Genomic DNA, 25,800 nt, shown 5'->3' with positions numbered 1-25,800 from the left:
CCCCTGAACATACAGACATGCACATATACATACACACAAATATGTATACACACACACACACAAAGGTTACTGATGTAATAGTCATTTATGTGTATAATATTTTACTCTCTCATGAAGCCAATAAGCTCTCAAAATAAACATTTGTTTTCAAAGTAAGTTTGTTTAGAACTTTAAGGCAAGAAAAATCTATAATGCTCACTTTGGCTCTTTTAGTCCTCTCAACCTTTCCAAGTAGAAAAATGTGAGAACAAATAAATTCTTAGCCCATTTGAAAGACACATTAAGAGATTCAAATTTTGTAAAGTGTAGGAAAATGCTCTTGGGGAAAGAATTATAGGCTAGCCTCTAACACAAGCTTCACCTGTTAAGTTACACATTTAACTTCCTTCCATTTGGTCCAGCACTTGGGACACATGTATGAAATGATACAACTCCTTTTTCTCCTTTATAGCTGGGTAACACAGAAACTCTTACCAGCTTCTCTTAGCCCAAAGTGTGTGTAAATGGACTAATATGTGCTTAATAGTAGAAGCATTCCTGGGTTCTTTTTTTTTTTTTTTTTTGGTTTTTCAAGACAGGTTTTCTCTGTGTAGCTTTGTGCCTTTCCTGGAACTCACTTGGTAGCCCAGGCTGGCCTCGAACTCACAGAGATCCACCCACCTGCCTCTGCCTCCCAAGTGCTGGGATTAAAGGCGTGCACCACCACTGCCCGGCTCATTCCTGGGTTCTTTAGAAGACCCACCGCCAGGGCCTGTACCATAGTGAGACTGCATTTGTGAACCAAGGCCTACAAATCTCTGTGCTCAAACATCTTACCAATTAGTGAGAGACAGCTCAGTGCCATCTCCCTTTTTTATTCTCCAAATAAGGAGGATCATGGTTAAATTTTATAACTGTGAACATATTATCATTAAAAGTGAATAACTCGTCTCTATTAGAAGGAATCTAATAAATATTAGAAAGCTCCTCTGAATGCAGATTCACCCACAGCTTTTACAATCCTATGAGATAAGGCCCTTCACTCAGTATGGAGGGAATGGGTATTTATTAATCAGCTTCTCAATGCTATGCTAAGTGTTTCAGGTACACTTTTCTCATTAATGGCTGCCATAGTCTAAGAGAGTCATTTTTATGGTTGTGCATGTGTGTGTTTGTGAGGGAAGGGTTCACATGCATATATGACCACACACATGAAAATCAGAAGACAGTCTTAGGTGTCACCTTAACGAACACAATTTACCTCCTTTGAGACAAGGTCTCTCACTGGCCTGGTGCTTACTGATTAAGCTAAATTAGCTGGCTAGGAAGAGCCAGGGATCTACCTGTTCCCAATCATCCCAGGATGGGATTACAAGTGTATGCCATCATGGCCAGCTTTTTATGGAGTTTTGGGGTAAATGGCAGGTCCCTCTGCTTCAAATGCAAACATTCTTCTGACTGAGACATCTTTGAAGCCTTGAAAGTAGAATTAATCCACTTAAGCATGAACTGGACTTATTTCTTGGCATATGATGAGTGGAACATGGCAGAAATGATAGGCTACCATGTCCAAGATTAGGTTACAAAAAGACTTTATTTTTATTTGGGGAGTTGACATTATTATTATTGACTGACAATTTGACAGGCTCTAGAATCAACTCAGGGCATGTCTGTGAGAGAGTTTCTACACTGTGTTAATTGAGGTAGGAAGACTGACCATCAGTGTGGGTGGTACCATTCCACTGGCTGGAGTCCTGGACTGACTAAAAAGAAAAAAGTGAGCTAGGCATTTATCGCTCTCTGTTTCTGGACTGCAGATTCAATGTGCCCAGTCAGGTGCCTCAAGCTCCTGCCACCAGGACTGTGCCCTCAAACTACAAGCTGAAATAAACTCTTCTGTCTGGAAGTTGAAGGGAGAGACCCTGTCTCAAAATAATAAGGTGGAAAGTGATAGAGAAGGACATGAAATGACCTCCAATGACCTCCTGTTTACACTGCCTCACCATACATACACACTCGAGACTTTCCCATTAGCTGACCAGACTGACTATTATAATCTTTAATATTTAACTTGATTTTATCTAGTCTATCAGAGTAATGAAATTCACAGACCAATGGGAAAAGACTGCCATCTAAACAGAGAATAATACATTATAGTGAAATTTGTGGTGGATGATGGTCTACAGCACTACAATGGAAGATTTGACTTGGTTTATTTATGTGCAGATTGCTCACAGGGTCTGTTGACTGATCCCAGATGCCTCAGCCCCAACCTTGTCATATGGTCCAAACTCATTCAGTACTTGCCATCTTAGAAAAACATGTTAGTTGATGCTACTTGATGACCAGGAGATACCCATAAGTCAATGGAGAATGTGGGAAAAGGTTATATTCTTCCATGTTTAAGAAAGAAGGCCACACATAACAAGATATACTTAATAAATTTAAAATGTATTTGAAAGACCCTAAACCTTCAGGCTTACACCCCCAAACCCCAGGAAATAAGGAACTAAAAAGAAAACTAGTTCCAAGGGCCACCTGACTTAGCCATTGTTCAATCACCCCTGTAGCAATGTAACAATGTAAAAAGATTTCTGTTAAGAGATGTGCTCAACTGTGACTGGGATAGTTGCAAGTGTTCCAGGAAGGACCACTGTGACCATTGTATAAACTCCACTCCTGCCCTGATACCCCCCTTGAGGTTTCAGGAAGAATGTACATGCGGACGTGACTGTACCCACTCTGTGAACAGACTATGATCTTGTGAAGCGAAATTGTATGGGAATTGTAATCTTATGGCTTTTGTGGGTTTTTCCTTTAAAAGCACCCATGTGTCTACAATAAGATGTGACTCTTGCTCTCTGGAGCTGAGTCTCCCCAACTGTACAGCGGCATTAATAAACACCTCTTGCTGCTGCATCAACTGGACTGGAGTCTGGGTTCTTGGGGTGCCCACTTGATACCCTAGATTTTGGGGTCTAACAGTATTTAGGAAATACAATTGTTAGAGCTCACTAATTTATATTAAATAGAACATAGGGACTATAAAGAAAATCCCCAAGATCTTATAGAAACATAACATGGAAGCCAGATAAATTCTAAACAAATTCTCAGCTCTATCATTTTGAATTATGTGATTCTGGAGACATTTTTGTAACCTGCCATTTGCTAATGTGTAAAGTTTGAAAAACAGCCTTTTCCTGGAGTGACTATGGTAAAGACAATACTCAATACTCTACACAGGACTAAGCAGACCACTCCACAGATGATATAGAGGATGCTAAATACTCCTAGATAGGAAATCTCACATCCACTTCCATGATGATCCTACAGAGAAACAACTGAGAGATTTGTGGAAGTACACGTGGTTAATTAAGACTGTTTCTGTTTCTCTAATTAATGCATGAGAGGCAGAGAAACCCCCTTTGTATTTATAGTCAACTTGCCACCATAGACCACCCGTCATCCTTAAGTATGAACTGGTGTGTTTTAGGGAGAAACTCAACCTTGGTTGACTTAGGTTGAAGAAATACCATTATAAAGTAAAGAAAAGTGAGGAGGAGAGGTGGAAGGTGAAGCAGGAAAGGAGAGAGAGGGTAGGAGAGAAGGAGGAAAAGAGGAAGAAAGTAAGACAGATAAGGAAGGGAAAGGAGGGTGGGGGGATTAAATGGAAGTCTGCAATGACTGTACCTGTAAGGATTTCAGTTCCATGTCCTGCCTCTTTCTTAATCAGGAGCCTCAGCGTCCCACCCTCCAACATGAGCATCAGGGTCCCTGAGCCTTCAGAGAGCTCTGTGGACAGAAGCAGACCATCCCTGTTCCATGTTCGAAACTGGAAACTCACTGACAGTCCATCAATCTGGGGGGTGCCGGGCAGCAGCAAATAACTGCTTCTGGGGTTGACAAATGTGATGGGGACTATCTGTGGTTCTGAGCAGGAGAAAGTAACATTGCCCTGAAAAACAATAAAAAAAAAGCAAACATATAAAAGCCATTTTTTATTCCACAATCTGACAGTCGGTATAAACAACCACACAGCGCTGACCTTAATTTCAGGATCTTTCCACATTCAGCTTCATGATCTTAAAGGGAAAAATATGTTATCTTTGCTCAGACAGACTCACAAGACTCCTTGCTGTTCATGTCCTAAGATTCCAGTGCTATCTATCTGTAAAGGCAGTCTGAGATTCCAGGGAGAGGGAGGAGAAAGAATCAACACTTTTAGGGAAACAAAAAACATAAAAATAATTCCATTAAGACCCCGAGAAAAGCTGTATGGTGAGTCAACCATGTGACAAACTCTGGAATAGCATTGAAAGCAATACACATAGGAAAATACTGTTACAAAGAGGAATGTGACAAAAGGGAAATTAATCCTGGCTCCCAAGGAAGAATGGCATGAAAAAAAAAAAAAGAGAGTGATGAAAAGGTTTTCTAAGCAAATGATGCTTTCATGAAAGTGAGATGGGCAAGGAGAGGGAGGAGTGTGCTGTGACTGTCATTGTCTGCAGAGAATCGATTGTAAAACCTTGGAGAATTAGCAAAATGAAATAACTGGGCAACAGCAGAGATATGGAAGGAGCTAGAAAGGCAGTAAATGCCGAGGACAGAAGACAGGGACAGAGACCAACACTAAAGTGATGTTGGCTACATTTCTAACTTAGTAAGGATATTTGCCGTTGCATGGGTAGGAACTGCAGGAGGGGCTGAACATGGGACTCTAAGAGTGTGTTAGTTGGGGATGTAGTGCGCTTTGCCGAGGGCTTGCCTGACATACACAGCACCCTAGTAAAGCTGAGCCCCACACAAGCTAGGCCTGGTGCTGTCCACCTGTCATCTCTGTTCTCAGGAGTCAGAGGCAGAAGGCTCAGGAGTTCACCTTCACCTTCGGCTACTTATTGAGTTTGGGGCCAGCCTGGGCTACATGATACAACAACAAAAAGAACCAGTTTTGACCAAAATAGAGAAAACAATAAGCAGATTACTATTTGCAAGGACCCTTGTGTATCCAAACCAACAAAACATGTTTCAAATTAGGAAGTTATGATGAACTGAAGAATGAATTTATGTGTTCCACCCCACATATTGTCCGTTTCTGTAGAGGAGTGGAGAATAAAAGGCTGGACTAATGTTTGAACAGTGGAAAGAGTTCTTTTGTGAAAGACATTTTGTGTTTGGATAACAAACTCTACATCCAAACATGTCATACCTCCATTTGCACTACACATCTCCTTTAGACTCTGAAAACTAATCTCCCCAGAAATAAGTGCCCCTCTGCTAATGCCATCCCAAAGTGCCACACATCACATCCCCTGCAGAAGCATCCTTCCAAAGCCATTGAACAGCAGCTTTTGCATGATAGGGCTCAATTTCTCTGAACCTTCTACCCAAGCCAATAGCATTTGTGGAAACCAGGGAGGGCTCCTCAGGGGAGCATGCTATCTGGAGCAGTTGCCTGAAATCAATTTCCACCCAGAGTCCAAGTATCAGCAGGAGATACTCAGTGCAGATCAGGAAGCCAGAAGTCTAACCCACAGTAGCACTTTCCAGGAAAGACATTCCCAGGCCTTTGATTCAGCGGGTAAGGCACTTGCTATGCAAGGATACCAACTTGAGTTCAGGTCCTCAGAATCCAAATGAAAATCCATATGTCCAGAGTGCACTTTCAATCCCTGAACAAGCAGGTGAATACAGTTGTGCATTATGCACCTGCAATGCCAGAACAAGCAGGTGGATACAGGTGTTCAGTGTGCACTTTTAATTCCAGAACAAACAGGTGGATACAGGTGTGCAGTGTGCACCTACAATCCCAGAACAAGAGGTGGATACAGGTGTGCAGTGTGCACCTACAATCCCAGAACAAGCAGGTGGATACAGGTGTGCGGTGTGTACCTATAATTCCAGAACAAGAGGTGGATACAGGTGTGCAGTGTGCACCTCTAATCTCAAAACAAGCGGGTAGTCAGTTTAACCAAATAGATTACACAAGCAGATCTTCTCCCTTCTCTGTCCCCAATCCCCACTTCCATCCTCATCACCACATCTCACCTCTCAACTTGGCCAGAAACCCCTTCTGCATCAAAGGCCAAGCTATCCCCCAGAAGTTTAGCCCTCAGCTTGGACAGAGACTCCCTGCTAGACCATAGTACATGCTTGCTTCCAAAAATTTAGACCACAACAAGCAGAATTCCAAATGGAAAACAGAAACCCAGGAATAAATCATCCATCCAACAAAGACAAACTCAGAAATCAGCACCCAGACCTATAATCATCCCAAACTCAGATGCCTAAATGCCAATTAAAGAACACAATCAACAACAGCTGGGACAATATGGTACCACCATAGCATAGGTATCCTATGACAGTAAGATATGAATATTTCTAAGCAGCTGAAAAACCAAGACAACGACCTTAAAACTAACTTTATGAAGATTATAGAGGTCCTTAAGAGGGAAATTAAACAATCCTTTAAGGAAACTCAGGAAAGCCAGGCATGGTAGTACATGCCTTTAGTCCCAACACTCCTGAGGCAGAGACAGTTGAATTTATGTGAATGTGGGACCTTCCTTGGTCTACAAAGAGAGTGTGAAGACAGCTAGGGCTCTGTTACACAGAGAAACTCTGTCTTGAAAAAGAAAGAGAGAGAGAGAGAGAGAAAGAAAGAAAGAAAGAAAGAAAGAAAGAAAGAAAGAAAGAAAGAAAGAAAGAAAGAAAGAAAGAAAGAAATGCTATGGGATGGTCTGTATGTCAAATCTGTTGCTCTGATTGGTCAATAAATAAAACACTGATTGGCCAGTGGCTAGGCAGGAAGTATAGGCGGGACTAACAGAGAGGAGAATTGAGAGAACAGGAAGGCAGAGGGAGACACTGCCAGCCGCCGCCATGACAAGCAGCATGTGAAGATGCCAGTAAGCCACGAGCCACATGGCAAGGTATTGCTTTATGGAAATGAATTAATTTAAGCTATAAGAACAATTAGCAAGAAGCCTGCCACGGCCATACAGTTTGTAAGCAATATAAGTCTCTGTGTTTACTTGGTTGGGTCTGAGTGGCTGTGGGACTGGTGGGTGACAGAGATTTATCTTGACTGTGGGCCAGGCAGGAAAAACTCTAGCTAGAAAGAGAGAGAGAGAGAGAGAGAGAGAGAGAGAGAGAGAGAGAGAGAGAGAAAGAAAGAAAGAAAGAAAGAAAGAAAGAAAGAAAGAAAGAAAGAAAGAAAGAAAGAAAGAAAGAAAGAAAGAACAGGTGAAGGAAACTGTTCAAGACCTGAAAATGGAAATAGAAGCAATAAAGAAAATCCATACTGAGGGAATTCTAGAAAAGGAAAATCAAGGTTGGAAAATCAAAGTAAGCAAACAGCAACTACAGATATAAGCATCACTAACAGAATGCAAGAGATGGAAGAGAAAATAAAAAATTTCATGTCTTGAAGATACATTAGAAGAAATACAGTAATTGGTCAAAGAAAATGTTAAATCTAAAAAATTCCTAACACAAAATATCCTGGAAATCTCGGGCACTATATAAAGACAAAAACTTATGAATAATAGGAATAGAAAAAGAAATTCCAGCTCAAAAATCCAAAAACTATATTTAACAAAATTATAGAAGAAAATTTTCCTAACCTAAAGCATATCTTGCCTATAACAGTTCAAGAACACCAAAGGAAACAGTTCAAGAACACCAGGAAAGAAAATTAATGTGCCACATAGTAATCAAAACACTAACCATAAAGAATAAAAAAAGGATATTAAAAGCTTCAAGGGAAAACTGTTAAGTAACACATAAAGGTAGAACTTAATAAAATTTTACCCAACTCCTCAACAGAAACTCTGAAAGCCAGAAAGGTCTAGACAGATGACTTTCAGATTCTAAGAGACCACAAATGGAAACTGATACTACTATACCAAGAAAAAAATTAAATCCCCATAGATGAAGAATTCAAGATATTTCATGACAAAGTCAAAATTAAATAATATTTATCCAACAATCTATCCCTACAAATGGTACTAGAAGAAAAACTCCAACCTAAGGAGGTTAACTACATACATGAGAACAACAACAACAACAACAAAAATAGATTATGTCACACCAGCAAAACCAAAAGAAGGAACACACACACATACCAGCAGCAGCAACAGCAACAACAAAATAAAAGAAACTCACAATTATTGGTCATTAATATCTCTCAATATCAACCTTTTCAATTTCCCCAAATAAAAGACAAAAGTTAAGAGAATGGATATGAAAACTGGATCCATCATGTTGTTGCATACAAGAAATACACCTCAACATCAAAGATAGACATTACCTCAGAGTAAAGGGTTAGAAAAATATTTCACAAGCCAATGGACCCAAGAAACAAGGTGGTACAGCTATTCTAATATTTAACAAAATAGATTTCAAACCAAAATTAATCAAAGGAGATGGAAAAGGATATTTCATACTCATCAAAGGAAAATTCATCAGGATGATGTCTTAATTCTGAACATCTATGCCTCAAACACAAGGTCACCCACATTTGTAAAAGAAACATTACTAAAGCTTAAATCACACAACAAACCTCACACATTAACATTGGGAGGCTCCATCACCCCATTCTTACCAATGGACAGGACATCCAGACAAAAACTAAACAGAAATAATGGAGCTAACAGACATTGTGAATAAAGTGGACCTTACAGACATCTACAGAATATTTCACCCAAACACAAAAGAATATACGTTTTCCTCAGCACCTTGGGGAATATTCTCCAAAATTGACCATATATGTGTATACAAACCTTGTCCCAATAAATAAAAGAAAATTGAAATGACCCCCTGTATCCTTCCAGACCACAGATTAAAGCTAGAATTCAACAACAGAAACAATAGTAAGCCTATGAACTCAAGGAAACTGAACTACCAAAAAATAAAAAACGGGGTAAAATCTAAACAGGGAATTCTCAAAAGAGTAATCTCAAATGGCTGAGAAATACTTAAAGAAATGTTCAACATCCTTAGCCATTAGGGAAATGCAAATCAAAATGACTTTGACATTCCACCTTACAATTACATTACAGAAGGGACAGAGAAGAACTAAGTATGAGAACAGAAAAGAAACTATAGAGAGAACTGACTTAGAAGAATAAAGTGAATGGACTAAAGAACTCAGTGTGCTTAGATTAATTTGATATCCCTCAGATTAGAATCTTCAGCTGGTTGTTCGACTCTTCCACAGACCCTGGGAGAAAATTACATTATTTTAAAGTGTGTTACTTTTTGTTTATGCTGCATTTAACTCTGTGAAGCTGTGTTACTTTGTCTAAAATACCTGATGGTCTAATAAAAAATTGAATGGCTAATAGCAAGGCTGAAGGAAGGATATGCAGGGCTGTCAAGCAGAGAGGATATATAGAAGAAGAAATATGGGGAAAAAGAAAGAAGTGGCCAGAGAAGAAGGAGGATATCAGTGGCCAGCCACCCAGCTACACAGAAAGCCATGGAGTAAGAGTAAAATTTACAGAAGTAAGAAAAGGGAAAAGCCCAGAGGCAAAAGACAGATGGGATAATCTAAAGGTTAGAAAGCTGGCAAGAAATAAGCCAAGCTAAGGCAAGGCATTTATAATTAAGAATAAGCCTCTGTGTGATTTATTTGGGAGCTGGGTGGTAGTGCCCCGCCCCCCAAAAAAGTCAAAGAGTCAAAGAACAAAAGCAGACAACAATTGTCAGAATGGCTAAAATCAAAGACACAAGTGACAGTTCATGATGGAGAGGACGTGGAGCTAGGAGTGTATTCCTCCAATGCTGCTGGGCGTGCACACTGGCGTGCAGTGCCCACAGTCAAAAGTGCTGTCTTTACAGGTGGTTTTGAGCTGCCTGATATAGGTACAGGGAACTGAACTATGCAAGAAAATCACGTGCTTTTTTTTTTCTCTGAAATGTGATCCTTACCTACAAAGAACAGTACCTCCATATTTCAAATGCTATCTTGAATTCAGAGGCAACCTTACTGTGGGCACATACAGTGGTATGGCTGCTCATTAAGTATGGGATGGGACCTCCTCCTCCCTAGGACACCTATAAGATACCTGTTTCATCTGGGGAGAACAGTCTCTTCCAAATCCTGCAATGTACTATACCTGGGTTAATAATTCTCTTGCCCTGAAGAAGAACCCATATCTGTACCTTTCTTTCAATCCTCCCTCTTTTCAACCCCCCAAAACTAACACCAATCATATCATCTTTCCAGATAAGTCCAATCTGTAATCTTGATGCTATGGACAGCTATAACTGAGGCCCAACACAAAAATGTGAATTTACTGAAAACATGGAAGCTTTTTTATAATTTAATAGAGCAGTACTCAAGCAGGACCTCTGTACATGAAAGTGTCTTGTTACAGTATCATAGACTCAGAAAGCCTACATGGATCAATGATGTGCAGATTAAATATTATTTATGGTTCCACATGACATGTTCAGAGGTAATAAAAACAATAATAGGTCCAGCCTTTATTATTTTCTCCCAGGGTCTGTGGAAGAGTCGAACAACCAGCTGAAGATTCTAATCTGAGGGATATCAAATTAATCAAAGCACACTGAGTTCTTTAGTCCATTCACTTTATTCTTCTAAGTCAGTTCTCTCTATAGTTTCTTTTCTGTTCTCATACTTAGTTCTTCTCTGTCCCTTCTGTTGTTCTCTTATCTCTACCTAATTCTTTTCATCTTTGTCCCCATCTTTGTTCTTCTAAATCCATTCCCCTGCTGTGAGGGAACCAGTATACACATGCAGTAATTCTTTGCCAAAGCAATGAGAGGCTTGAAGTTTTCAGGGTCAGGGAGAGAGGTGATAAGGATCCACACATAAAGCAGTAATTGTCAGCTTCCAATTACAACATAAAAGGGGAGTGACTGAAGGGGAGTTTTCTGGTAAGGTCAACTAAAGGCTAAGATCAATTAGGGAATCTAGGAATAGCCCCTGGCTGAGGAGGAATTCAAACTTAATTTGCACAAGAAAGAAGCTTGGTACCTATGCCTGCCTGGCCTTGAAGAAAATCTCCTTGGGTCAGTGGAAAATAACTACCTTAACTCAGTGACTAGCAAGTGGCTACACCTTCACCCAGGAATGTGGGCAGTAAATCTCTTAAGTTAGGGTCTTGTGTACATAACCCAGGGTAAAGGTAAGGAGTTGAGGATTTAACTGTTAGTGGCTCTGTTTTTTTCTATCTGTGGGTGAGAGGAGCTAATGTTTATCTATCTGCAGTTTTGTCCTTGGAAAAAGGTATCTTTGCTGAAATACTTTTGTCCAGAGAATGGCTATGGGCAGATTTATGTTAATGAAAAATAAACACAGCTGGGGAAAGTTATCCAATTACCCCAAATGTATAAGGAGAGTTGTGCCCATAAAACTGAGATGCAATCATGAGATTATATGTACACATTACATGGAAATGCATGGTAAATGGGGAGACTCATAGCTGTTATTGCACAAGGAGTTTACAAGAGACAGCCAGTTCATTCAAAAGGTAGTAATTCCATAACACCTCATGTGATGATTTCCTCTAGCAGAACCATTAGTTCCATAGGTTGACCTTCTGAATACTAGTTGTCACTGCTGTACATTCCCATGGTGTTTTGCTACCAGCAGCTCTCAATACAGAGACGACTGGCATTTGAATCAGACTGCAGAATGAAGGTGTCTCTTCCCAGTGTGGTTGAATATAATCTAATCCATTTAGTGTTCCACGATGGCACAAAGCATAGGAAAGATGCATTCATAACTCCCTTCCACCTAGTTTCCTGCTGAAGTGGGGTATCTCTTCTTCTCTTTTGTAGCTGTCAGCTGGGACTTATCTTACCAGCTCAGCTTGCCAGTTTCTCCAACTTTCTAACTTCAGACTTGGGTACATCACAGGTTTTCTTTATTCATTTGCTTATATCATATTGGGTGGTGTGTCTAGATAAGAAATACCAGATCATGATACTCCTGAGACACCATAATCCAGTGGGCAAACTCATTATAAACAATTTCAACATCAGTTTGTCTTGTGTGTATGTGACTGTCCTGGTGGGAAGGTGGGAAAGAAAGAGAAATTTATACTCTTCTCTTTGGCTACTGAACTATTTAAACAATGGACTCCAAGAAACTGAAACTCCTTGAGCAATTTGTTGTGCCCAGATCGTGACCCCCAGAGAGATCACCAAAGACGAGCATGCCGGAATGCAAAAGCAAGGTTTAATTCTGGATATCCAAAAGCAATACAAGCCTAGGCAGGGACTTCATCCAATACATCCAATGCAGTGGAGGCTGGAGGAAGCGCCCACCTGTCTGCAAGCTCAGTTTTTAAAGGGAAAAGTCACAAGGTTACATCATTTAGGGGTGCTAGTACGGGTACAATTCTGATTGGCTCGCTTCTAGGGACTTCTAGAAATTACTTCTAAGGGAGTGGTTGCCCGCCACCATTTCTCATTGGCTGCCCTCAGGTGGGGGCATTTCTGTGGTCAGCTACCCTGGAAACCAGGGAGAGGACATTCCATAGTCTGGCAGGCATTACCTCGTGATTATTTTGTGACTCTGTACTTTTACACTTCCTGGTTTCTGGAATCTGAACTGACTGGTTTCAGTAACTAATGGCCTATTCCCAAAAGGAGAAATCTTAGGCCTTAGTTTTTGGGTGAAAGCATTTCTAAGATGGCTCATTTTGGTCTCACACAATTGAAGGATGGGAGAAAGAAAAGGTTGAAGGTTAATTTCAGCCAGAGTGGGAGCTTGTCTCTCTGAAAGAGATTTTGTACAGTTATGACAACTTTTCTGACCGCCTTGCAGGAGATACTGCTGCTCAGACACAGAGGATGGGCAGGTACACTTAGCTATGTATGATACTTGCCTGTTTTTAAATCTAAACCTCTTATTAAGACCCCACAGATGGATTTGAGGGACACACTGGACCTCTTTATTCTTCATGCTAACATGGTCACATGGAATAGATCTCCATTCTTCTGCTTTAACTAATACTTGTATGTTTATTTGGCCTCTTGAATGAAGGTACCTGAGTCAACCTTGTCATAGCATAGGCTCTGATTCTAGCAAGTCTACACTTGTGTGTGTATGTGTGTGTGTGTGTGTGTGTGTGCGTGTGTGTGTGTGTGTCCTACTTGGTTCTATGCAGAAAGAAAGCTGACTAGTATAAATAGCAGTGGGGGAAAAGAAATAATAAACTTATTTTCACAACATTTGCCAGTACACTTGAGTGAGTAGAAGCTGGCTCCTGTAACCCTTTGCTGACCCACTGGGTAAACTTCAATCAGGAAAGAACACAGGGTTCCTAACTGCTAAAGGACTATCACCTGCCTTGTTTGTGTGTTACATCATCCCTCCTAGAGCATGAAGACACCCTAATAGCAAATGAAGCCTTTAACTCAGTCATCTATCACTGGTATTGTTTCTATGACAACCTGACTCATAAGTGCACTTGGGGCCCGATTCCTCTACCACAGGTTACATCCCCAGATTTCACAGCCACCATCCTGTGTTCTCTCCTAATTTCCCTGTGATCTTTCTTCTTCATTCACACCTGAGCTCTTTGTAAGAACCCACAGCCTCATCAGTCCTGACTTCCATGGTGGCTTCTAAATGGTGTTTTATCTGTAGACATTTGCATATTTCTGACAACAATCTAGAAAAATTGTCTGCTAATTTTTGACAAATGTATAAGGATATAATAGAAAGTAAGTATATGGAGACAGAGAGAGAGAAATGAGAGAGAGAGAGAGAGAGAGAGAGAGAGAGAGAGAGAGAGAGAGAGAGAGAGAATGGAAGAAGGAGAGAGATCGGGGTTACCTTATAAAGAAGCCAGATGATAGAAAAAGATTAAAAATCCTTCTTAACCTAGGTTACTTATAAAAAAGAAAAAATGCACTAGAAATGTCAGAAAATGGGGTGCAGTGTTAATGATGCCTGGCCCAGGGCTTTGGAGCACATATTTTCCCCACAGAAACTTGACTTATATATATGTGGATCACAGTCCATGACTCAGTAAGTCAGGGCAGAATCTCAAGGCAGGAGCCTAGATACAGGAAAGGGAAAGCTGCTTACAGATGTACAACCCATAGCTTGCTAAGCCTGCTTCCTTAAAGGACCAAAGACCACCTGCCTGCCTAGGGATGATACCACCTGCAGTGGGCTGAGCCCTCCCATACAAATCATCAATCAAGAAAATACTCGCACAGAGTTGTCAACTGGCCAATCTAATGGAGGCATTTCCTCAACTGAGGTTCCTTCTTCTCGGGTAACGTCCACGCCCATTCTAAGCAGTGGTTTTTCCTTTCTTATTAAACTGTTTTTCTTCTGTTTCTCTGTGTCCCTGGTCCAATGATTTATGCTAGAACAAGAGGACGAGGAAATCTTGGCAGGCACCGTCTAAATCCCTATCTGCTCCTATAACAATGGGCCATTAAAAACTGAATACAGAGCAATCATGCTTTAAATTTTGAGAAGAAATTGAGAGTGCTGCATTATTACAGAACTAGATTCTGGTCATGAATATTTACTGGGAAGCCCACTGTTTTTGTTTTTGTTTTTTGGTATTTTCATTATTTCCTGCTGTATTAGGAGAATGGTAACACAGGTCTTAATTCAGGGGGAAGAAATCACATGTAGTATTGGTCCTGTCTGATGCTTCTGTGTTTCCCCGGTCTTATATGAGTTTTCCTGATTGTAACCTAGGATGTTGGAGCAGATGGTTCTAGTATTCTCACAGGATCCCCCATTCTTGGAGACTAAACACTCACATCTTTATCACATCTTTTCTTTGTAGCAGGAGTTACATCTGAATCTTTCTATTGTGGCAATGAGAAATCTAATTAAGCATTTACATCTTAAAAGGCATTTTCCTTGGGTGATACTGCACATAAAGAAGGAATATTAGGGTTCCATTCCAAATTCCTGACTCATTGCAGGAAAGAATCCAATAATCCATCAATATGGCTGATAATAATTTGAGTATGCATGTGTGTACATGAGTACGTTTGTGTGTATGTATGTGTACACACGTGTGTGTATGAGTGTGTGCATGTATGTTTGAATGTTTCTATAAAGTATCACATTGGAAGTGATACCCTCCTTTTTTTTTTTTTTTTTTTTTTTTTTTTGAGCAGAGTCACTCATTAAGACTTGAGAGTTACTAATTCAGCTAGACTGGTTGGCCAAATAGCCCCATTCTCCTATCATCACCTCTCAGCACTGGCAGTAGAAGCACATGATACCACATCCAGCTTTTGATGTGAGTGCCAGCATGGAATGCAGACCCCCTCACTTGCATGGCAGGCACATGTTATGATGTGAACTATCCCCCAGTTGAATGATATATGCAGATTAGCAGAAGACAGCAGATAAAACTGTAGAAACAGTATTTTCAGTGCCCGCAGCAGGGAGTGACAACCAAGTGGCTGGCTATTCCCTCTCTCATCCCTCTCCATGCTGAAGTGTTTTCTCAGGTGAATGCTTGGTTAATACCGAACTCTGATAGAGAATTAGGGTGGCTGACCTCACTGGAGATGATGGAGTGAGAGAATTATATGCAGTAGCTTAGCAAGGTGCTGTTCCAGGGACTGCACAATGAAAAGCAGAGGAAACCAATGAGAGTGGGAACAAGTTCTGAGCAGGCTTCTCCTTCCAAATATATTCAGGTCATTCTGCCATCACAGCTGAAGTGTGTCAAATGCTGACTGAAATCCCATAAAATCCATCCAACTAAAAGCTTTCAACTGTGGCAGAGGGGCTCATCAAAACGGAGATCTTGTAGTAATAACACAATTATAGTGATTTCCTCATGATTGATGGGTAGGATATCATGACAGCAGCTCTTGTTGAAGGACTTCTGATAGGAAGGACTGGGTACCATTTAAGTCTGTGTGATGGGACTTCAGTATAAAACAAATGCATTGGCACTGGTCTTCTATACACAAACATCAGTTCATAAGATGTTGCTGCTCTGAGACACTGTGGACACTGATATGAGCTTATGTGTTTACAACTCAGGATAAGAAAACACATCTGGTTTGTCTTTCCTGAAGACAGAATCATGAAACTCCTGATACCATTGATAAAGCTCAAATTGCTTAATGTGACAAGCATATTTTCCTACAGAACTCTCAATTATAGATGTCAAAAAAGTAAATAAATGAACTATTTTCTTAAAACCAAAATGACTTAAAACCTTGAGGGCTCTTTTTAGTATTTCATCTCATTCATAAATCTAAATAATACACTTCATAAAATTAATGTAACTTGAAAGCTACTCAAATTCTCTATGTGGACATATAAAGACTGAAGAGCTAAAGCACCCCCATTTCAAGCAAGCCCCTCACCCCAGCTTGAAACAGGCCTGAGTTTCAAAATTCTCAGAGCTGCTGACATAAGTCCCAGGACAAAGTCAGGATGTTTGGAGAACCATCTGGTAGCAACTGATTAACCATAGAATGCCCCAATGCCAGAGGTAACCTATAAAGTTGAACAAACAACCAGTTAAAACTACAAAGTAAGATAACACAGAAATTCTGAAAAGTCTCTAAAACTTGAGCCAATCAAAATTGTACCCGTACTAGCACCCCTAAAATGACATAACCTTGTGGTTTTTACCTTTAAAAACTGAGCTTGCAGAGGGCCAGGCACCTCCTCCAGCCTCTACTGTGTTGGATGGCCTGACGAGGTCCCTGTCGCATGGCTTGAACTGCTTCAGTAAAACTTGCTTTTGCATTTCAGTGAATTTGTGTCTCTAGTGGTCTCCTCGGGTAGTCTCACGCCCAGGGCACAACAAAGATATGGAAGCATGTATTTCCTTTGAGAATCCAATGCCTATATTAGTGTGTCATCTTTCCACAGTGTCATCTTTCTAGTTTTAATGTCTCCAACTATGCCTCATATTGGCTCATCCTGAAAATCTTTCCTCATTGAAGCCATTATCCTTGAGATTGATCTAAGTGGATGTCTCTGAAAAGACATTGTGCTTCTACTGGTGATGCTATGGTTCCACTCTTGCTGCTCACATTTCCAGAACATTCTGCACCCAACATGCTGTATAGGTTCATTGGTTAAACAGCACTTCAGCTAGTTTGCAGCATATGCGAGAAATAACTTATTAAGCTGGGACAAGGATCTGTTAGAACTGAGAATTCTGAGAGACATTCTGAGAGAGTAAAGAATAGATTACTGTGAACCCATTTTTTTTGTCTTTATAATTAAACAGTACCCATTCAGAACAGAAAAGAGTGAAAAGCACAGAGATAAAATAAGAATGAATTCATAAAGTAAGAATGCTTTACCAGGAAAGATTAACCTTGTTGAACTGTGGAATGCAAGATAAGCAAAGCTCTGTCAAATCCACTTTCCTTCCTCGGCCCAGTTCTATGTAACAGCCTAAACCCAAGGTCCAGGGAGAAGCATTCAGTGGTATTTACTTTTTTCACACCCAAAGTTAGTGCAATAACACCTTATTTGCATGGTACAGAGAAATCAAGCTAGAAGTGAGCTGGAAGCTTCCTCCCTGCTATGTATGCTGTTGGGGGTCGGGGTGGGGAAGTCATCAGCAGTCTTAAACATCTGTGAACCCTAGGAAATATGAGATAAATCTATAAGGTTGTATGGGTCCACTTGTGCATCAGTGGAGCTACTGTGATGGTGGTAACCACTTTCTGATTAGATTTGAAGTCTACACAGCAGGAATGAATTCACTCCTGCTACTGTAAACCTGATCAGAAAGCCATGACCAGTGAAGTGAGAGTCCATAAGGGAAAACTGAATGTTGATGTTTAGCTAAATTGATATAGCATCAATCTAACTTCTAAATTATTTTCATTTATATCCACAAACAAATGCTACTTTTATGCTTAATCAAAGAAACCTCTTCTTACAGGGAATAATGATGAAGAGACCCACAACTGCACCAGATCCTGAGAATAGGGAAGATTGCTCAGCCATAAACAGGACACTTTTACTGTCTCCTCCATGGCTCAGGAAATGGTACAAAAGAGAGGAGAAGTAAAGAGTGTGAGGGCCAGAAAAGAGAAGGGCTGTGAAAGTTTTTGGGTAAGACACAGACATGGCAGTTCTGAACTCACAGCAGCTGCAGATGCCTGCACTGCGTTTGCACAAGAATAGACCCATCAGCAGCCAGGCACGGATGGAGGATGGGCACTAGACCCCACCTCTCACTGTTGAACTATATGCTACCAGTAGGACCGAGGGAGGGGGGAGGCATTGCCTCAAATTATATACCCACTATAACTTTGCCTTGCTCCAAAGGATATTTCCAACTCAGTGGTCACACATGGCCCTGAATAAACTAAATGGGTTTCAAAACACAACTGTGAATCTAGACAAGAGGAAAGTAGGGAAGAGATGGGACTTGACAGGAATGGAAGAGAGATAAGAAAGGGTGAAGAAGAGAGCGATTAGAATGCATTATCTGTATGTTTAAAATCTTCAAAGAACAAAATCAGTTTTATAAGATGAAACTGTAGGTGTCTTAGGACAAACATATTTTATACCTGAAAAATTACAATATTTTTATGTAAATTAAAAAGAGTGTCTTAAAAGGGGTATCAGAGGTCAAGCCTGAAGGAAACTTCCAAAGAAAGGTATAGAGCAATTCTCTACTCTGTGACTCCCTCAAAGACTCTGTGCTAAAAGAAAGAACTTTTCCAAGCACAGAAACCTTCTAAAGGTCGGGAGATGAGTGCCCATTTTGAGAAAGGGGACTGCCCTTCCATAAGGTGTATAATGGTAAGGCCCAGACATGAACTAAAACCATCTCCATCAATCTCCACACCAGGTTTGTTTCCTGGAAGCTGCACAGTGTTGACCCTGCTGACCCAGCTAGCACTTTGAGTTTAGTTGAGTTTATATGCTGTGGGATGGTATGTATGTCAAATTGTTTTGATTGGTCAATAAATAAAACACTGATTGGCCAGTGGCCAGGCAGGAAGTAGGTGGGACAAGGGGAGAGGAGAATTCTAGGAAGCAGAAGGCTGAGGCGGAGAGACACTGCCAGCTGCCGCCATGACCAGCAGCATGTGAAGACACCGGTAAGCCACCAGCCACGTGGCAGGTATAGATTTATGGAAATGGATTAATTTAATTTAAGATATAAGAACAGTGAGCAAGAAGCCTGCCACGGCCATACAGTTTGTAAGCAATATAAGTCTCTGTGTTTACTTGGTTGGGTCTGAGCAGCTGTGGGACTGGTGGGTGACAAAGATTTGTCCTGACTGTGGGCAAGGCAGGAAAACTCTAGCTACATTTATACACCTATAGGACTACTTAAACTTTAACAGTGAAAGATAGCTGACTGAACATTCCACTAGTGTGCCTCATTGGCCCATCTCTATGTTGGAAATCTACCTTCTTTTAAGGTCTTACTTATTTGTCAATTTGTGTTGGCTTTGTGAATCGTGAGTTATGGCTGAAATGACCTCTGATAGAGTTTATCTATAATTCCCAAGTACGGGCAGTTGTTTTATCCTAGCCAATTTTTTGGCACAGTTTTGTATTTGTAAATGCATTTTTCTTGAACATCTCTCTAGCTGAAAATCAATTGACTACCTACTAGTGACTCAAATTAAACACCCCATGGAAGATTCTGGAAAACTATAATGTTGTAGGTTGGAAAGATGGTGAAGAGGTTAAGATTAACAGCACTGACTGAACAATCATGAGAAGTGGTGTTTGTGTCCCAGCATTCTTGTAACAAGCCAGGTGTCTGACACAAGCTTGAAGCTTCAGTTCTGAAGTGGGAAGAACAGGACTGCTGGGCCTTGCTGACTCCCAGCCAAGCTGAGAAAGCACAAGCTCCAGGTTCAAGGAGAAGCTTAGTCAAAGGAACAGGAGGAGAGTGAATGGGGAGGACACAAGATGAGCTCTTCTGGTCTCTGAACATGTGTGTAGATCTGCACAAATACATGTGCGTACACTCATACACACATGCAGTTATGCAATATATAGTTATTGATGATATATAATACATAAATAAATATTTAAAATAAGGAAGAAAACTGTCTTATTCTTTACATTAAATGATAAGCTGGATATAAACTATAAATAAAAGCTAGAAAGGCAAATCATTAATCTTTAGTCATTCTCAGTTGGACTGTTTGTTCAATTACCCCTACTACCAGCTTCTGCCTTGGGAGCTTCATTTCAAGGCAAGAGTGTAGGAGCTAGAGAGGGAAACATCAAAAACAGAATATAAAATAAGCCAGTTGGCCAAGAACAGACTAGAAACCATTCTCTACAAATAGATTATGCTCAAGAGAAACCAGGATATATAAACATGGGGAGGGTGAAGTTATATAAATATGCTATGAAGTGTCATTTGTGACCTTGTGGCCTTGTGGCCTTGTGGCCTTGTGGCCTTGTGGCCTAGTGCTTCTGGGCTTTATTCTCAGGTCACCAGCCATTTCTCTTTCTTTGTAAAGTATTCTCATTTCTATTTCTAATCATGTGTCTCTGGCCTGATTCTCTGGCCTGGGACATAAGAGTCTGCAAACTTTGTAAATACATTGGGACACAAATATGTTCACAACAATTTCACCATTCAAACACTGATCATTTTTTTGGCAATAAAACTCTGGGCTGGACTAGAGTCACCTTGCAATAACACAAAGGGGGCAATGAATCTGGTCACCATTTTAAAAAGGCCCAAGGTCACAAATCAGAGTGGGCTGAGGTTAAGTTTAAGTAGACTAGTGACTAAGGTGACACTTCATGGACAGGATGGGCACATGGAGGACAAATGTGCAGTCCCTCTCTCTGGAATGCCCCAAATCTAATCAAAATGAAATGTGGAAACACCCCCTGCCCACATTTTTTTTGGCTTTGATTGGAAGTGGTAAGTCAGGTGTGGTTGACACATTTTTGTTAAGATTTTAACAAAATGCCAAAAATACCATAATTTTTTTTAAAATTTTCTGTGTGTGTGTGTGTGTGTGTGTGTACATACAAATGCAGGAACCCATGGAGGCATAAAAAAAAGCACTGGATTCCCTGGAGCTAGTTATTTCTGTTGTGAACCACCTGGTGTGGGTGCTGGAAAGTAAATTTGGGTCCTCTACAAGAATAATACACATTCTAACTGCTGAGCCATCTCTCAGCCCTTGATCCTAATTTTTCAGACACCCCTAGCCCTGTGCCCCAAGAAAGCAGACCCAGCTTGAGGTTTCTCTTACTTTGACTGATTTTAGAGTTTGTTAGATGGGCTATTTACAGGATTCTATCACTGTGGTGACAGTTATTTACAAAGAATGCTCAGTGTGGGTGTTTGTTGTGTTTCTAATCATCCCTGAACCAATACAACATGCTGCTGGGTAAAAAATAAAACTAGCAGTTCAAGGCTGAGCTTCAGTCACGAAGCACCAGGCAAAGCCAATCAAGCATTCATAAGCTAAGAAAAAAATGATCTTGATTCAATCTAATTTGTGGGGAAAGATTTCAAAGCCAGTTCTTGATTTTTTTTCCAAAACAACTATAACCATTTCTAATTTGATTTATCTGAAAAGTAGCCAGCGTGACTGGCATGCCACCAGCAAATGTAGGGAATGACTGCCTGTGTGCTTCTTGATTTAAAAATTCAGGGAGGGCACCGATTCAAATTAAGGCTCCTTTTCATGTCTGGGAGAATAATAGGCTCCTTCATAGATTCATTTATTTATTCAACAGATGTCTATAAGCAGCTCATGCCAGGTCAAGCTTGGTTCGCTGACTAAGAACAGAAGTCTGGAGAAAGTCACGCTTAGACATTGACCACCTGAAGTTTGCATAGCAACAGAATGAGGCTCAGAGATTATGCAATCACCACTGTGATCAAGAGCCAGGAGGGTGGAATGTGTCTTCCTGTGACAGCAAGTACCTGGGCTCCAGGAAGTTTCTTTTGATTAGAGCTCTGTAAACAACCAGGAATGAGTCGAGCTGGGAGCAGAATTTAGATGAAGAAGCAGAAATGAAACATAAGCCAGAAAGGTGTCCATTACAATTTGAGAAAAAACAGGGTGCTTGGCATCCAGATAAAATGGATGCTAATGCTTTGTTTCTGTAAAAGGAGGTATTCCAGCTTAGAGACCATGCTCTTCAGAGGTTCAATTAAAGGATATCTAGGGAAAAATATCTTTGATATTGTAGGGAGAGCTCCACCAATGAGCAAAGTGCATAAAGGGAACAGAGACCTCCTTGTAATCCATTCCTCTGGTCTGCCAGTCCTGCCAGCCACAGACCCAGCAAAGAGAGGCTCACAGAAACTAGATTCTTAGATTCTCTCTCTCTCTCTCTCTCTCTCTCTCCCTCTCCCTCTCCCTCTCCCTCTCCCTCTCCCTCTCCCTCTCCCTCTCCCTCTCCCCCTCCCTCTCCCCCCCCCTCTCTCTCTGTATGAGTGAGTGTGCATACCATAAATCACACATTGAGGTCAGAAAACAACTCGCTGTGGGAGTCAGTTGCTTCCTTCTACTAAGTGAGATGTGAGAACAGAACTCGCGTGGCAAGCCTCTAGACACTAACTCATCTTGCAAACACTCCACCTTAGTTTTTTAGGCAGAGTCTGTTCCAGAACCTGAAGTTTACCAATTCAACTAGATTTGGTGTCACCATGCCCAGATTTTTACATGGGTGCTGGGTTCTGACCCTGGGTCTTCACACTTGAATGGCAGGTACTCGACAGCCTGAGCCAGCTCCACAGTGCCCTGGCTCACCTTTGTCTTTGCTACTTCTTTTCTGTCACAAATCTTTTCCCAAAGCTGGGCCTTCAGATTCTGTTTGATTCCCCAGCCATTCACATCTCCATTTAGAGGCTAAATTTTGCATTTTTCCTCTGGGGCACTAAAAACAAAATTCCTATCAAAGCATTTAATGTTTTCAAATAATTTTGACCCTCACTGTAAGGCAAAATCCAGAGAAGATTTGGGGATTTGAAGATGGAGGGAAAGATTGAAAAATAGACCCATGATTAAGTTTAAAGAAACTTAGTTTTAAATTAGAAGATTAGCAAAAGCAACTTTATTCCGAATACTTCTTTTTAATGTTAATTAAATGTATTTAGCTGATACTATAAAAACTGTACACTAATAGGACTCCTACTTTATGATGCGTCAGTATATGAACATATCATATAAGATCTAAATCAGGTTAAACTCTATTCTGAGTCCTCTTTAATTTCTGTTATCAAACAGAATAAAGTTATTTGGGAGTATAAGTTAAGAAGTTCCAAAATATTAATACTCTTTTAGACATAACCCTCTCACTTCTAGAAATTTGTTCTAAAGGAATAATATGATACTTGATGAAGATTTATAAACTACACATTATTATTTATAGTAAAATAAAACTGCATCTAAAATTACAGGAAAAGTTAAATAAATACCTGTATATACATGTGATAGGATACTTTGCTACATGAAACAGTGATAGCTAAGAAAAACATGTGGTTGGTTAAGCATGTGGCTGGTTAATCATTTGGCTGGTTAAGCATTTGGCTGGTTAAGCATTCAGGCTTTTGAGCAGTAATTCAGCTGAGACCCATTCCGGATGAGGACTCAGAGGCCTCCAGTCTGAGGAAACAGGACCAGCTGAGGAATTGGCAAGGTGAGATAGGTGTGGCTTGTTCTGTCTCTCTGATCTACCAGCATTGACACCAATAACTGGCCTCGGGTTTGATTTTATTAATAAGAACTTTTAAGATCCCTGCTACAGTTGTGTTCATTAAATCTGGTGTGCTTATGTTCATGCATATTTGTGTGTTCATGTACCTGTGTATATGTGTGATCATATATGTGTATGCCTGTGTGTGCAAGTATTTATGTGAGAATGCTAGTGGATAACATTATGTGTCATTCTTCAGGAGCATCCCACCTTGACTTCGGGACAGGTTTTCTCTCACTGGCAGATCTTACCAAGGATCCGACTGCCTCCAGCCCTACACCCAGGACGAGGATTATACAAGGGCACTGCCACAATCATCTTTTTATGTGGATTTTGGGGATCAAGCTCAACTGATAGCCTCATCCTTTCAAATCAAGCACTTAACAACTGAGCATCTCTCTAGTCCCCAGGATCTCTCAATACTGTGCAAAGACATCCCCTTCAACTGTTGATCCAGGGTCAGACAGTAAGCTGTTTCTCCTCACAGTGCATCAGAGCCTGCAAGCACATCTTCTTGTAATCATTGCAATGCGACTTTACCTAAGTACTCACTGTGCAACACCTGTTGGCAATGGGCTGTTTTCTGACCTGGGAACTTGGATTATCCCTTTCTCCCCTTACAAAAGAATGGTGCTTGGGTATGATCAATCACCGTTACATGATAGTTTTATTTTACTTAAGGTTTTAAAACACTGATTGGGACAGAATGTAAAATTTGAATAAAATATGTCACAGAAATTAAGCTCAGGTTTGAAGTCAACCAGAAACATGTCTGGGGATATAGCTCAGTGACAGAGCACACACATCTAGCCATGGATAAGGCCCTGGTTCAACTCCCAACATCAGTAAAATTAAATTAAATTAAAAATAAGGGGCCAGTTGTGGTAGTTTGAATGTACTTGGCCCCCATAAGCTCATAGGGAGCAGCACTATTAGGAGGTGTGGTCTCCTTAGAGGAGGCTGGATGACACACCATTTATCCAGGCCTTGAGGCTGGAGGGCACACCTTTAATCTGGGTCACATCTTGTGTTGGAAGTGAGTCACTGTGTGTGCCGGCCTTGAGATCTTTATCTCAAGCTTCACTCTGGGTGAGAATAAGTAGACTTAAGGTGACTGCAAGATGTAGCACTCAGCTCCAGCACCACATCTGCCTGCACACCGCCATGCTCCCCTCCCTGATCATAATGGACTGAACCTCTGAAACTGTAACTGGGCCACCCTCAATTAAATGTTTTCTTTATAAGAGTTACATGGTCATGGTGTCTCTGCACAGCAATAAAAATCCAAACTAAGATACCAGTGATAAAAACTTGATCTGTTGTGCATTCTTACACTAATGTATTTTAGACAATTTAATTTAATGTGAGTAATCTCATTGTTCTCAGCTGCAAAACAAAATTTAAAAGAATTGCCCATTTGATTTATTTCTAAAATTGAAATATATATTAAATTTACATATATTTATAAGTATATATAAATATATCTATATATAAATATACATATATGATTGATGGAATACTTGGAAGATACTAAATTATCTCTAGCTATCTAATTGCTAGTCTAATCTAGATTCTAATCTCTAGATATCTAAATGTCCTAACAGCATATATTGGTTAGAAAAAAACAGAAGGTATTAAAATAGTCTCCCATAAAGAAAATGGAGGACCTAAGAAGACAGTTTAGTGGCTAAAGTACTTCATGGACCAGGCTGAGGCCCTGAGTACACATACCCAGCATCCACATTAAAGCCAAGTGTGTGTCTGTATTTGTAACACTGAAACAGCAGTCATAGGCTCATGGTGGCTAGTCAGTCTAGCTCAAGTAATAAACTCTAGCCTTAGTGAGGGACGTCTCAAAAAATGTGTGGAGTGATAGAGGAGGACCCTCAGTGTTGACTTCTGGTCTTCATATACACATACATACTTACACATTTATACCTAGACACATGTACACATACACAAGCAAGCATATACAGGCACACACATACATACATGTACACATGGGAGGAAGAGATTAGAAAATTGATATCTGTAAGATGTGGCTGGTTGTCTACTTGATAAAAATGCGCATCATGCTCTTCTCTGCTTTTCTATATAATCATTAAGCAGTAGTGTTTTTGTGTAAGTTAAATATTAGGAACTTTAAAAGCTTAGTGAGTTGC

At 40.4% G+C, this 25,800-nt stretch overlaps 1 protein-coding gene across 1 annotated transcript in view; it reads right to left on the bottom strand.

Annotated features, from left to right (window-relative positions):
* Positions 1-25,800, bottom strand: part of LOC102912016 (contactin-associated protein like 5-1) — a 922,425-nt gene that overhangs the window by 423,946 nt on the left and 472,679 nt on the right. The window contains exon 8 of the mRNA XM_076547187.1: positions 3,670-3,934. Within this exon, the coding sequence (XP_076403302.1) occupies positions 3,670-3,934 (265 nt within the window). The remainder of the gene's footprint in view (positions 1-3,669; positions 3,935-25,800) is intronic.

The sequence above is a fragment of the Peromyscus maniculatus genome, chromosome 11 (genome assembly GCF_049852395.1).
Source record: "Peromyscus maniculatus bairdii isolate BWxNUB_F1_BW_parent chromosome 11, HU_Pman_BW_mat_3.1, whole genome shotgun sequence".
Taxonomy (NCBI): Eukaryota; Metazoa; Chordata; class Mammalia; order Rodentia; family Cricetidae; genus Peromyscus; species Peromyscus maniculatus.
This window is presented reverse-complemented; position numbering and strand designations above follow the sequence as displayed.